Source organism: Lepidochelys olivacea (genome assembly GCF_965140295.1).
Source record: "Lepidochelys olivacea isolate rLepOli2 genome assembly, chromosome: 2".
NCBI lineage: Eukaryota > Metazoa > Chordata > Testudines > Cheloniidae > Lepidochelys > Lepidochelys olivacea.
This window is the reverse complement of record NC_140412.1, coordinates 177,177,104-177,192,196: the sequence shown is the minus strand read 5'-3', so window position 1 is coordinate 177,192,196 and position 15,093 is coordinate 177,177,104. Positions and strand designations below refer to the sequence as shown.

General features: G+C 40.5%; 1 protein-coding gene across 1 annotated transcript; it reads right to left on the bottom strand.

Annotated features, from left to right (window-relative positions):
* Nucleotides 1–4,657: 4,657 nt before the first annotated feature.
* Nucleotides 4,658–15,038, bottom strand: PSMA2 (proteasome 20S subunit alpha 2). Its single transcript, XM_084621268.1, has 8 exons — nucleotides 14,884–15,038; nucleotides 11,367–11,443; nucleotides 10,560–10,692; nucleotides 9,906–10,028; nucleotides 9,308–9,389; nucleotides 7,846–7,919; nucleotides 6,606–6,663; nucleotides 4,658–6,524 (listed from the first exon to the last, which is right to left on the bottom strand). The coding sequence occupies exons 1-8, from the start codon at nucleotides 14,925–14,927 to the stop codon at nucleotides 6,408–6,410; spliced, it is 708 nt and encodes a 235-aa protein (XP_084477394.1). The 5' UTR covers nucleotides 14,928–15,038; the 3' UTR covers nucleotides 4,658–6,407.
* Between the last annotated feature and the right edge of the window lie 55 nt (nucleotides 15,039–15,093).

Genomic DNA, 15,093 nt, shown 5'->3' with positions numbered 1-15,093 from the left:
GGCTGGAGCACCCACGGGGAAAAGTTAATGGGTGTTCTGCACCCACCAGCAGCCAAGCTCCCTGCCCCGCCTCACCTCCTCCTCCCAGCGCTTGCCGCCACCAAACAGCTGTAGCAAGCTCTGGGGAGCGGGGGGGGGCAGGGCAGGGCTTTGGGGAAGGAGTTGAATAGGGGCAGGCAGGGGGTGGAGTTGGGGGAGGGACTTTGGGGAAGGGGTTGGAATGGGGGCTGGGTGGAGTCAGGGTGGGGCCGGGGTCAGAGCAGGGTTGAGCACCCACCAGCACCAGAAGAAGTCGGGGCCCATGGTTGTTGCACACATTAATCTCACTTGCAATGTTTGTATTCCATGCTATAAGAAAATACTTAAGCTTTCCTTTATAACTTTGAAAATGTTTACTCTGGGCTTGTGAACTCAGGCCTGGGTCCCTTTCCCCCACCCATCCAGAATGACTGTCAAAATAAAATGGGGCAAGGACCACTGCAATCCAAAGGATTGGTTAATGATCCCTATCACACCTAGAAAATGCTATGATCTATGAAGCTTATTCTGGGGGCGTGGAAGCTGAATGAAGGAAATAAAACAAAACCATATGAAAAATTCCCATCTTTCTGGCTGTTTGAATCCTAAAGGACCAGAGACTCTAAACTGAAGCCAGAGATCCCCAGGAGCTGCCTCCTGGACAGATTCTCAAAAACAGGGCACTTACACTCGTGAGCCACTCCAGACAACCTGATAAATATAATGGATCATATGATTAATGGACCAAATTCACTGCTACTCTGTGTCTTGCATCATCATTTACATCACTACAAATGGTCACACAAGGTGCAAGGTAATAGTAAATCAACCCCAAAGCAAGTTATGGCTCACTTACCTTCCCTGTACAGTAACTCCTCGCTTAACGTTGTAGTTATGTTCCTGAAAAATGTGACTTTAAGCAAAACAATGTTAAGCTAATCCCATTTCCCCCTAAGAATTAATGTAAATGTGGGGGAGGGGGTAGTTAGGTTCCAGGGACATTTTTTTCACCAGACAAAAGACATATATATATATATATATATATATACACACACACACACACACAAACAATAAGTTTTAAACAAACAATTTAATACTGTACCCAGCAATGATGATTGTGAAGCTTGGTTGAGGTGGTGAAGTCAGAGGGTGGGATATTTCCCAGGGAATGCCTTCCTGCTAAATGACAAACTAGAACAGCTGAGCCCCCAAGGGTTAACACATTGTTATTAATGTAGTCTCACACTCTACAAGGCAGCACAAATGGAGGGCAGACAGCATGGCAGAGACATACACACCCTGTGTGTGTGAGAGAGAGAGCTGTGCATTGTCCCTTTAAGTACGCTGACCCCACTCTAAGTTCATTGTCTTTTTAAGTAGATCAGCAAGTTGAGACAGCAGCTGCTGCTAGCATACTCCCTCTCCTGAGCCCTGTCATGTCCTCCCTCCCTCCCCACTCTATGGAAATGGGGTAAGCAAGGGGCAGGAGCAAGGGGGAGGGGGACACCCTGACATTAGCCCCCCTCCTGCACAGCAAGCAGGAGGTTCTCAGGAGCAGCTCCTAGGCAGAGGACAGGAGAATCACAGGACAGTGGAGCAAGGGACAGCTGAACAGCTGGCAATTGATTTCCCTGTGTGGCAGCCACCCAGCAGGCTCTTAAAGGAGTGGGAAGCTGATGGGGGGCTGCTGGTCCACCTTGGTTCCAAGCCCCCACCAGCTAGCTTTACAGGGCTGCTCTTTCTGCAAGCAGTGGACAAAGCAGGTGGCTGCCAAACACCATTATAAGGGAGCATTGTGCAACTTTAAACAAGCATGTTCCCTAATTGATCAGCAACGTAACAACGTTAACCGGGATGACTAAGTGAGGAGTTACTGTATCTTCAGTCAATTTGCCACCTTCTTAAAATAACAGCCTCACACCTAGATCTGAAGAAGAGCTCTGTGTAAGCTCAAAAGCTTGTCTTTCGCCAGCAGAAGTTGGTCCAATAAAAGATATTTCCTCCCCTACCCCGACCTGCTCCCCCCCATCCTCACAAATAACCGTAATAGGACTGCAGTTGTGCTTTATTCCAAATCTACCATTTACATGAAGTCTGAGCAATTTTCTTGCTCTTAATAGTCTCTGAACTGGCATAAGAGGCTGGAGGAGCAGAGTAGCTTCCAGGATTGGAGCTTTACTGAAGAAAGATCATGTAAGTCAATGCATAGAACTGGGAGTTAGAACAGCTGTTTAACTGTTCTTTTGCTTTTGGGGGGCATTCACATTACAGCACAACTTTAGAAGTTTTACAATGCAATTCTAGGCTCTGGCACATCTGTTGATCCACACATGAAACCCTATTTGAAATTAAACTCAGAACAAGTCTTTTTCTCTCCCCTCCAATATTGTTTAGTCTCTCTGCTGCCAATATCTCACACATTAGCTACCATAAATTTCTGCTAGTGGTTTAGAGGCTGCACTTTTAGAGAATGACATAGCAGTTGTTTCCAAGATTGTTTAGGGGATTATAACCAAGGACTTTGATATTCATGAAGATACAAGACAAACTGCACCACCTGGAGGCTAGTACCACTGTATACTTTCCACAAAACGTACTTCACTCATGAAGTGCTCTTTATTTTTGCATTTGAGAACATGCTCCAAAACAAAATCATCCTCTAAAAAACATTTTAAAAAGTTAAAAATACATCTTTAAAAATTTCTAGGCGAAATGGTAAACACATTTTAAAGGCTCCATAAAGATAAGTCAATTTAAAATAATTGCCTAATTTTCAGTGCAGCTGTCTTGGTACAGTGGCATAGTTTCCACAGTAGGCATAAGCTACAGGTCAAGATGGAGGAAAAGGGGTGGTGGTACTCTACCAAACTCTGCCTCTATGAATCATTAAAATGAAATACTGTGCACAGTAGGATGTGCACATGCTCAAAATATGATTGTGCGCACTCGTCTGAGCTTCACAGGGCTTTGAGCTTAGCCTCCCATTTATATGCCCACACATGCTGCTAGGATCCTTGGACATGCCTCTTTCTTGACTGGGGGTCCGAGGGAAAAAAATAGCATCTCCCACCTGAGACATCTCACCAAATAAACGCTGCAGATTCATGATCTTCCCTCTCCTGCTTTATCTGAGGAATGGAATAGTTAACCATACTGATATTTAAATCTTCACTGGGTATTGAGTTCCTTAGAACTATTGTTCCAGTCTCATCACTGCATCAATTACACACTGCTCAGAGACTTTCATAATACAGGGTTTTGGGCCTAGTAGATGGGGAAAGCTGCAGACATATCTTGATTTTAGTGAAGTATTTGACACAGTCCCACATTACATTTTCCTAAGTAAATTACTACAAAATGTGTAGACAACTAGTTGAAAAAAAAAAACAAAAAAAACATACTCAAAGAGTAGTCATCAATGGTTTGCCATGAAACTCGGAGGACATATCTAGTGGAGTCCCTCAGTCCAGTACTAATCAATATTTTCATTGAGGACTTGGAGAATGGAGAGTATGCTTATAAAATTTGTAGATTACACCAAGATGGGAGGACAGGATTAGAATTCAAAATGACCTTGATAAATTGGCAAATTTGTTTGAAATCAACAAGATGAAATTCAATATAGACAAGTGAAAAATACTACACTTACAAAGGAAAAATAAATGCCCAAATACAAAATGGGAAATAACTGGCTCAAACAGTAATATTGCAGCAAAAGATCTCAGGATCATAGTGCATCACAAATTAAACAGTAAAATTCAGTTGTAAAAAAGGCCACTATTCTAGGGTGTATGAACAAGAATGTTGTATGTAAGCCACAGGAAGTAATTGTTCCACGCTACTATGCACTGGTGAGACCTTAGGTGAAATAATCTGATGCCCAACACTGGATATGCTTTAAGAAAGATGGAGACAAAGAGGCCAGTAAAGAGCAACAAAAATGATAACAGGTTTAGAACACCTGGCCTATGAAGAAAGGTTAAGAAACTGGGTACGTTTAGTCTTGAGAAGAACACTGAAGGGGATACCTAATCATATTCTTCAAATATATTAAGGGCTGTTATAAAGAGGACTGATAAATTGTTCTGCATATCTACTTGTCTTACCTTTACTAATTGGCTTAATCTGCAAGAAGGTTTAGGTTAGATATTAGGAAAATCCTTTTAACTATACAGATAGTTAGGTACTGGAATGGATTACCAAGGGAAGTTGTGGAGTCTCCATCACTGAAGGTTTTTAAGATCAGGTTAGGCAAACACTTGTCAGGGACCATCTAAGTATACTATGTTGCACATCAGTGGAGGGGGACAGATTAGATGACTTTTTTAGGACCTTTCTAGCCCAACATTTCTATAATTCTATAGAAAAGGTGAGATTCTAGAGAACAAGATAGCAGTGTGAGAGAGGTGCTAGTATGCTGTTCTGCCACATAGTAGATGAAGCCTTTGAATTAGCACATTATTCTCTTCCTTTCCAAGTGGTTTTTGAGGGCACTGAAAGCATGAATTTAAGAATCATAACAAACTGCAAGGCAATTCCATCACCCGATTTTGTTTTTCTCTCCAAAAGAGATTTGAGAGTGAAATTAGTGTTTGAGAGTAAAAGAGTAAGTGAACTGCATTGGGCGAAACACAGTGCAGTCTTTGGGACACAACTTTATTGCTGTAACATTTGTGTCAAGGCTACCGGCTACAAAAGATCCTACTTAAAGGACTCCTAATAATTTAAAAAGAACAGGAGTACTTGTGGCACCCTAGAGACTAACAAATTTAATAATAATTTAAAACATGGTGTTAAGAAAGACCCAAGGAAGAACGTCTGGAGCACTGCCACACGAGTTAAGTAGTTTACAAGCAAGTTTCTGCAGACGAGACCGTGTGTTCTTCACCAGGTTGTTGCTTTCACACCAGCAGCCTACCAAACTAACTATCTGTCCACTCTTACATGAGGAAAATGGTCCTGTGTGCCTACCGCTCTTGGTCATTTTACATTTTGATGTCACTGAGAGGTATTAGTAACTTTAGGTAATCTAACAATCCCCAAATAGCACTCACTTTGAGAATGACCATAGAACAGATTACTTTGTGTACACAAGAAACATAGAAGCAAATATATATTTTAGTAATGCAGATTTGAATTCTACATAACTTTGAAATTATAGCAGAATTTATCTAAAAATAAAACACTTAATGTGTGATGCACAATTTCCACTGTTGCTTCTAAAGAAGTTCTTGACACAAGTGTCCCCTTATTTCATGAAAGTCAGATTAACATTTCAAGGGTACTTTACATAGTTAAGCACAATTCGAGGAATAATTTAAGACATCCGTTCTCCTTTCTATCTACTGTAGAATGTTATTGATAGTACTGGAAAAATACTGTGTGCTTGATAGCTAGTAGGATCTTTATTTTCCCACATCAACTCAAACAACAGTACTTCAATTCTGAAAAATGCAAGTTCTTGAGCTATGAAACACACTCCAATAACAGAACACTTGCATTAGCAGACATGCAAGTTCAGGGCTCAATCATTCTAATGTTCCAAAAGTAGAACTCTTACTGAACTATATGGAAAAAGAAAAGGAGTACTTGTGGCACCTTAGAGACTAACAAATTTGAGCATAAGCTTTTGTGAGCTACAGCTCACTTCGTCGGATGAAGCTCACGAAAGCTTATGCTCAAATAAATTGGTTAGTCTCTAAGGTGCCACAAGTACTCCTTTTCTTTTTGCGAATACAGACTAACACAGCTGCTACTCTGAAACCTGAACTATATGGGAGATCTACACCACACCCTGGAGGACTTGGCTCATTCTGCATTGTATGTAGCAGAGATTTGATAATTCCATGTTTGGACAAATTTCACTGAACCCAATTGTTTGGGCTTTTTTATACTAGACCATAAATAAAATCCTAATGTTAAGTAATATTCACATGCCCTCACACGTGTTTAAAAAAAACTAAGTAATATTAATTTAGTTTGGCTGGCAGAGTACATATAGCTTCAGCCTTGGAGCTTATTACTAAAATGTATGCTTCCTTAATAAAAGAATTATACTGAAATTGAACTTTATATAGAAAATTAAAGACATTAACATTCTGCACAAAACTGTGCCATTTGTAAGTTTTATTCATTAGCTTTTATAAGCTTTCATTATAACTTTTATTTTTGTACAATTTCGTGTACAAAGATTCCATGTATCAATGGGAATAATTCTTTGTATTAAGATTCCAAGTATCAGTATTAGGACCAGAGCATTTGCACGGATAATATTTAAAATATTGGTCAGACAAACCATGTAGAAATGAGTATGCAGAAACTGCAAACAAAAACATTTAGTTAGCAAAAATTAAAAAGATCCGTGTGAATCCACACAGTCTTGCTGACTACTAGGCTATCGCAGCCAAGTAATCCTTAACCTCAGTTGGAGTCAGCCTTCTAAACCCTGCTTCATTACAGATCCCAACTTCTATGTTATCTTCTGTCATTTGCCCTTCAAAGCTTTCCTGTTGAAGAGAAAAGAGAATTTCCTTAACTATATCAATAATTTCATACAATAAAAAACCTATTTAAGGTATTTCTCTAACCTTTAGTGTTAAGATAGCTGTGTGAATGGCATCTTCAAGTTCCAAATCTTCATTGTATCTATATTAAAAAAAAAAAAAAAAAAAAAAAAAAAAAAAGGAGATCACAGTTCTGTATGAAGCCTAAAATATTCTCAAAGACCACTAGAATGCTCATGTATTTAGAGGTTTCAGAGTAGCAGCCGTGTTAGTCTGTATTCGCAAAAAGAAAAGGAGGACTTGTGGCACCTTAGAGACTAACCAATTTATTAGAGCATACGCTTTCGTGAGCTACAGCTCACTTCATTGGATGAAGCTCACGAAAACTTATGCTCAAATAAATTTTAGTTTCTAGAGCATAAGTTTTTTCGTGAGCTTCATCCAATGAAGTGAGCTGTAGCTCACGAAAGCTTATGCTCTAATAAATTGGTTAGTCTCTAATGTGCCACAAGTACTCCTTTTCTTTTTTCATGTATTTAGTGTCTCAGAGATGAAACCTGGATTAGAATTATTCCATTAACCTGACAGTATAGAACAAAACCACTTGAAATTTATAAAAAGATGTTGAATATAACCCGTTTGTTACACTGGACCACTCCCCTCCTGCCCTCCAACAAACACCCCCTCATTCCCAGGCGGTCAAGAAGTTTGTGCTAAACAAGAAGAAACATTTTTTTCAGTTTTACTCAAACGTCTAGTATCTTCACTTGAACATTGTATTATAAATATCAGAATGTCTAAAAATACTGTAAATGATCAGAATTTCACAGCCAGATTACAATGTCTAAATTTGGCTAATACAGATGTACATGTCAATATTTTAGGACAGTGGTTCTCAACTAGTGGTACAAGTACCTGGAGATATGCAGAGGCCTTCCAGGGGGGCACATCAACTCATCTAGATATTGGCCTAGTTTTACAACAGGCTACATAAAAAGCACTAGCGAAGTCAGTACAAACTAAAATGTCAAACAGACAATAACTTGTTTATACTGTACTATCTACTATACACTGTAACCCAAGTACAATACGTTCCAATTGATTTATTTTATAATTACATGGTAAAAATGAGAAAGTAAGCAATTTTTCATTAATAGTGTGCTGTGACACTTTTTTTATATCTGATTAGGTAAGCAAGTAGTTTTTACGTGAGGTGAAAGTTGTGTATACACAAGACAAATCAGACTCCTGAAACGGGTACAGTAGTCTGGAAATATTGAGAGCCACTGTTTTAGGAGTTCGATTGGTAATGCAGAAGCGTTACCTTTTTTCAAGGAAAGTTTTTCCATTCACATAATTTTTTCCCATTGCTGTTGCTTTCCATGCAAAGTAAGCCCCCTGGATAGATGAAAACACATTAAATTACATAAAAACAATTAAATCTAACACTTACTAATCACTCAGCTGATTTGTAAACTAAAATACAATAGTTTCTTATGAAAACTTTTTGGTTTGGATATTTAGGGCTCCTAATATGTATACAAGGCTCTGAAAGAAGAGGTTTTGAGGTCTGGCTATTAAATGTCTGCTGCTAAGAAAGTATCTTAAATAAAGGAATATTTCTACTATGTACTTTCAGTTGACTTTTTACCCCTTCCTTGAAAGGTTAATTTGATAAAAACAGTGATTAAAAACAATTTCAATTTGTGGTTCTTTGAACAGAGGAAGTTTTTGCACTATTGGGAAAGATGGGAGACTAACTCACCGGGAAGTGCGTGCCTCCACTTTCTATTACAGTGCGTTTTAGGTTATTTTTTAGGATAAATGACAAATTGCATAGCTGTTTTGTAATGCATTACTTAAATGATATATAATTATTGTTGCCCTTAATCTGAGCAAGAGCTCCTTTTAATGTCAGTGGAAGTTGCATGCATAAAACAGGATAAAATATACTCATCTCACTTTTCCAAAGCAATAAAGCCTTTGGAATTTTACATTAATATGTTAGATATAGTTCAGTTTTTTAGATTTCATCAAGAATCATTACAATGACTAATATCCTTCATTAAATACTAGAGGTGTGTGAACAATACATTTCTTGGTTTTCTGCCAATTCTGAAAAGTCAAGGGGGGTGGAGGGGATCAGTTTTGTATCAAACCAGGAACAAAATTTTTGAAAATTCCAAAGTTAAAAATAAATAAATAAAAAATACACTTCAGGTCACACTAAACGTTTTTGTTCTACACAAAATTAAATGTTTTGATTTTGAGCTTTTTTTAAAAAAATTGAATTTTTAAAAATAAAATTGAAGGAAATTTGAAAATAAGTTGTTTCAAACTGAAAAAGCAAAATTTTATGTTTAAAAGTACTGAAATTAAACATTTTGACTTGGGGGGAGGGGGAGTGTCTTTTTCAAGTGAACTATTTGGCAAAATTAACAAATTCATGAACACTTCAGTGTTGTCAAGTCTGCATTTTTCACCCAAAAAAAATTGTTGAAAAATTTTCACCCAGTTCTATTAAATAGAAGTAGTATTTAAAAAAAAGCTTGGTCACAGAACAGTGGATTTGCAAAAGGAGTTTACAGTCCTGCACTGCAAGTGTAAATTAATAATTTTTATCACGTTCCACGCAAAATAGGTGGAATCTGATCACCTCTTAAGGTGATCAACTTTTTCAGTGTCCAAAGTCTCCCTGCCCTGACGGTATCTCACAAGCACACAACACTTTGAACATCGCTCTACAAGCCAAACACTCAGTTATTTTACAATTGCAAGATACTTACAGATGGATCAGACTGAAATAGATATGGTCGCCCCTCATTCCAACCACATATCAACAATGATACTCCAAAAGGACGTACACCACTACAGGGAGAGAAAGAAAAAACCCACAACCATTACTTAAATCTAAAATTATCTATTTTAAAAGTTCTTAAGACCATCCTTAAATGTATCATTTGCTTTCCCAATACTCATTTTTATAACTAAATTAGCCATTATCAAACTCTGCCTCCTCACAATCTAATCAAGATGGATTATTTACTAGGGTTATCTTGTCCATTTTAGCATTGTAATACACAAGAGAACTTCACTATGAGAGAATGAGAGAACGGGGGAAGTCCATAGTCCAGAAATGGAAAATATATGGGGATGTTTGACCTTCACACTTTCAAGACACTTAACAGTACATTCCACCCACTGCCACATGCTCAGTTAGTAGTTCCCCTCTCACCCACACTACAATAACATTTCTTGACAAAATGTTTTAGACATAAAATGTTTAATTGTCAACTAACAGCAAACACTTCCACAGCATCTTTCACCTCCACATCAGAAAACACCTTACGAACACCATCATGAGTTAGATTAAGAACTATTTACCCAGACTGTGTGTACTCCTGCATCACAGATGCAATCCTCTGTACTAGCTGAGCTGTTGGAATGGGCTCGTGGTAGACCAAGTAATATTGCTGGGCAAGCTTCCGAGCTCTGTGCACAAGTACTCTACAAAAGAGCAAGACCAAAAATTTTAATTATAGGAAAAAGCTAAAACAACTATGACAGTTTAGCTATAAGTTCTAAAATATCAACATAGTACTAAATAATTCTGCATTTTCAGTGCCACAGTGATTTAAGGGAACGAATACATGTGTTCCCCTGGGATATATTATGCCCCAACTTAGAAGTCACCCTGAGACATAAGGAAATATGAAACCGTCCTTGATTTGAAATAATTTCTATCATAAAAGTTTGATTCTCTATTTTTTATTCAATTAAGTATAAATGTTTTTATATTTATGATTCAATTGTTAAGATATTGTTTGTGTTAAGAAAACATTTATAACATTATATTACACACCACCAGCACAGTTAACCATTAAGAGACAACTGATGGCTTTAATATTCTTGGGGAAATGGATGAGAGAGAGCTGGGAGATCAGAAAGGCCTATTTGCACCAGTGCCTTCAGTTTTTGTGAATTACAAGATCTAAATGAATACAAACACCCTCTCAAACAGAAGGAATGTTCTTATACCTGTAATCCGGACCCATGCCACTATACACTAGGCCTATATGTTTAGTAATTGATTCTACTTTGTGTACACTCCTTTCATCATAGAGGATGGATTTCTGTTTCTTCTCAGTTGCCAACACCACACCATTTGCAGCTGGAAAGAAAAAGATACATTTTTATGTTTATATATTCAATATAAAAAGGTTATCAAAAACAGCTGAAGCACAATACAGTTTTGTTAGCATGTGAAAAATTTTCCCTCCTTCCCACAGCTTTAAGATTTACGTTAGCATGTTAAGCAGTCATCCTTGAGAGAAGTTACCCCACCATACATAGGTGCCGAGCATACCTCCTTTATCCCTCTTATTTTAAAATGTACATAAGGAAGTTGTAGCAATTGATACATTAGATGTAACTGTTACGTAAATTAGTTCAAAACTGGACCGACCCACCCAAGGATTAGGAATCAGAGTAAAAATGTTTATTTCTATTAAACCTCCCTCTAAAACTAGAATATTTACTCAAAATGTATGTTCTTCATAAATGTATACAGTATTTATATTCTCCTCATCCTTCTCTTTTTAAGATTGTGTCTCTGGAAATCAATGCTTGAAGATATTATGCCAACCAAAGGCAAATAATGCAACTCCATGCTATTTTATAAATCACCTTTCCCTAGATCACAGAGTAACTAGGAAATATGCATTTTCAAATAGCCAAAAATCTACTGAGATTCTCCCTACAGACAATGCATCATAATAAAACCCCGAGCCTTGAATCTAGCACTGATTAGTTACATCTTAATATACCTTTGAAAATTTCTTATACCTTTAATTCCAACTGATGGGGCCCCTCCAGCGACCGCTGCCAAAGCATATTCAATCTGAACAAGTTTACCAGAAGGACTAAAAAGGAGAACACATACAATTCAGTCATAAGATACTTTATATGAAAGTAAGTCTGGAAGTCTCACTCTAGCTCAGGGGGTCATGAGGTTATTACATGGGAGGTTGTGAGCTGTCAGCCTCAACCCCAAACCCTGCTTTGCCTCCAGCATTTATAATGGCGTTAAATATATTTTTAAAAAAAGTGTTTTTAATTTATAAGCAGTAGTTCGCACTCAGAGGCTTGCTGTGTGAAAAGGGTCACCATACAAAAGTTTGAGAATCACTGCTCTAGCTTGTAGAGGACCTGGACTGGTCTACCATAGGTTTTGCTGTTGCAGAATTCTGTCATGAAGCTTCCGTGCCACCTACTTGCACTATATCTGGTGAAAATTTTTTTCTAGAAACCAAGTAAAACTTAAGGAAGCAGGTCCCAAAAGTACAAGTTCCCTTCTTTTCAACTTTACTCTATTTTATTTTCAATTATTAAGTAGAGCCTTGCAAATACACTGGAATCTGCTTTATATCCAAGGACCATTTTTGCAGATAACAGCTTGGATGCAGATAAAAATTTTGTATTTGCACAGGGCTCTGGAACAGATGGAGGAATGGAGGCTTCCCACAGCTGCCAATGTGGCTCTCCCCAACATGCAGGGGGAGCTCTTGGAGCCCCAGTCCAGCCACGGTAAGAGCCGAGCGGTCAGCTGGGGCAGAATCGTGGACCCTCCACCCGCCCTCAGCCGGGCGGGGACACGGCCACTGGCTGTTCTCAGCCCTCCTCCCTTCCCGCAGCAGCCCGCTGGCCTGGCCGGGGGAAAGGAGAGTGGGGAAGAAGAGGGGGAGGGGTCCACCAATGTGAAAAGTGGACTGGCAACTTCTCCTCCCCCCCCCGGTCACTGCTGCATGGTGACCTGTGGAGCTGTTTAGAGCCCTGCATATCTGTGGATATCAAAGGATATTTACATCCAATGTGCGATCCATATAAAAATGTGTATCCACAGCCATTTTTTATATGTGCAGGACTCTATTAATAAGGTATTTGCACTTAATTTAATAGTCTCACTTAGAAACAGGGCATGGGTTCTTGGCAAACAGGAAGCAGAAGATGCAAGAAAGACTGTCAAATCTTTTTTTTATTATTATTTTCATAGTCTGCTTTTACCATACAGATTTTTGAAGGAAGGTGTGGGCACCACAACATTACAAACAACTGAAAAATACTTCTTCATCCTCAGTCATAAACTAGGGAAATTACTTCGTGTGGGTTTACAAAACTGGCAGTTCAACACCAACCCTTACTGAATGGTGATGAAAAAAATTCTACAGAAGGGTGAATAAAACAAATCACTTGTTTCAGGCTTAAAGTGAATGTGTTTATACAGGCTCAACTTAGTGCTTACCCATTAGGCTTAAAATAACTAGACTTTTTGGAACAATAACAGGTAGACCTTAGTTTACGTAATCACTTGGTTAGATAGAGTGGCCATCCAATGTACTGTTCATCTGATCTTTTGAATTAGACTTTAAAACTGGTGGTCTTGTCCTCTCTTTGTTTGTAGTCAAAGAGAGCACTGTACTTTTTGTAGGAATAGAAGTCAGCCCTATGTACTTGGCCAAGTCTTCCCTTCACCCAACCACCCTTTTACAGTGTGAGGGCTTCCAGCCCCGAAGTAGCTGCATTTAAATGGTGCTAAATGTATGTAGTTTGTGCAACTTTTTAGGGGACAATTATATAGATAAAATATTGATATGAGGTTTGTGATCCTGCACCTATGGATTTTAGAAAAGTAACCCAGAGAACAAGAATCTACTCCTATGCTTTTGCCTATGAATTATAAGAGAAGTAAATACCACAATATGCATTTTGAGTTCTCTACACCTTGTCCTTAACACAACACACAAAAGGGCTATGACCACTGGCAAACAGATCTGTACGTATAATACTGGACAATGCACAAGAACAGATCTGTTTTTGGACTGTGATAAATGACATAAAGAACAGTCAATGTGATGTAAAGGACAGTGACTTGTAGTATTAGTTTTAGTGTGTGTGTCTCTGTGTATGTGTGTTTTAGAGAAACAAAAGCCAAGTAGATTTGAAGTAAGTTTCAGGAAATACAGTAGCTGTTGTGAGTTAAAAGTTTGTAATTCCATTAGGAAATATGATATCCAAACTATGGTGAAACATTCAGTACATTAAGCTACAGATCTTAATGTGTCTAATGTGCACATCTAAAAAAGCTCCCGTAAAACAATGAACGGGAAATTCTATATTTAATACAGAAATGCTTCATCTGCTGAATTTCAATAAAGTTTAGGTCAACACTGTGCAACTCTAGGGTGCCTCCCTCCCATAAGGCACTTTATATCGCAGCAGATTCCTGCTTTCGGTTTCTGTTTTTGGTGGAGTGTTTCTGGTTACTTTAAAGCAGCTTTCAGTGGGGTGGGAGGAGGTATTTTTTCATATTCTCTGTGTATAAATAAAGCCTGCTGCAGTTTCCACGGCATGCATCCGATGAAGTGAGCTGTAGCTCACGAAAGCTCATGCTCAAATAAATTGGTTAGTCTCTAAGGTGCCACAAGTACTCCTTTTCTTTTCTTAAAAGCAAAAGCCTCCTTCCTGTGTTGGCGTATGTAAAGTGGGTATACTTGAGCAGAAATCAAGTTTTACAAGACACAAAGCGAGACAGGGAGGCAGCCCAGCGAGGCGGGGGTTTGGAGTTTCCTTAAGCTTGTGTTTAAGGTGTCCGCCTTCCCTTCCCACTTCATAGGAGTCCACGCCCACGGGGCAAGCTCCCCGCCGCGCGCGGCAGCCAGACATGCCCGGGAACCCCACCGCGGAGGGGGCAGGCAGGGCGGCGCCTGCCAGTCGCAGGGGGCAGGAGACCTGAGCTGCGCTCCAACCCCCTGCGAAGGGCTCGCGTCCCTGTCCACCCCAGCGCCGCTTTCTCAACCGGTCCGCGGGAAAGCAGGGCCCGGCTTCCCCAGCTGCTGCCCGGCCAGAGAAGCCCCGCGCTGACTCGCAGCCGCACCGCCGAACCCGTCCCCCAGGGGCGGGGAGCGAGGCCCCGGCAGGCTGGGGTGCTGCCTGGTTACAACGGCGCTGAACTCCGCTCACTGCAGTGGCAGCGCCGGGGCAGGATCGGGACCCCGCGCCCGGGGAAGGGGGGGGGGGAGGTCAGCGGCTGAGGCGGAACCCAGGCGCCCGGCTCCTGCTTCCCGGTCAGACAGGGCGGCCCGGCTGACAAGTAAAAACCGCCTCGCCCGCCGGCCCCATCTACCTCCCGCGGCCAGGCACCCACCGGAGGAGAGGCCCGGACCCGGGGTGGAGATGGGGGAGGGGCGATGACTTTGCAAATCCCCCCCTCCCCACGCTGCCGCCCGGGCCGGGCCAAGCCAGGCCCCGAGCCCCCCCGGCAGCAGCGCGGAGACCGGTGCCGCTGCCACCTCCCCGCCGCTACCTGAACGTGGTGAGGGAGAAGCTGTAGCCGCGTTCCGCCGCCATCTTGGTCCGAGCGCTGCCGGCCTGAGTCACCTCCCCGCGTACGCCGATTCCGGCCCCTAATTGGCGGAGACTGGGAGACTGCGCAGGAATGCCTCTTTTTCACGCGATAAATAGCTTCCCTGGGGGGGGGCGATAGCGAGGCATGCTGGGGCTTGTAGTCCGACGG

Bases quoted from the DNA above. Each gene is read 5' to 3' on its own strand.
- PSMA2 (XM_084621268.1), bottom strand. From the start codon at position 14,927: ATGGCGGCGGAACGCGGCTACAGCTTCTCCCTCACCACGTTCAG. The intron at 10,029-10,559 runs GTATAAGAACAT...GCTCTTTTGTAG, and splicing joins GGCATGGGTCCGGATTACAG to AGTACTTGTGCACAGAGCTC. The intron at 7,920-9,307 runs GTAAGTATCTTG...TCATCTATCCAG, and splicing joins TATTTCAGTCTGATCCATCT to GGGGCTTACTTTGCATGGAA.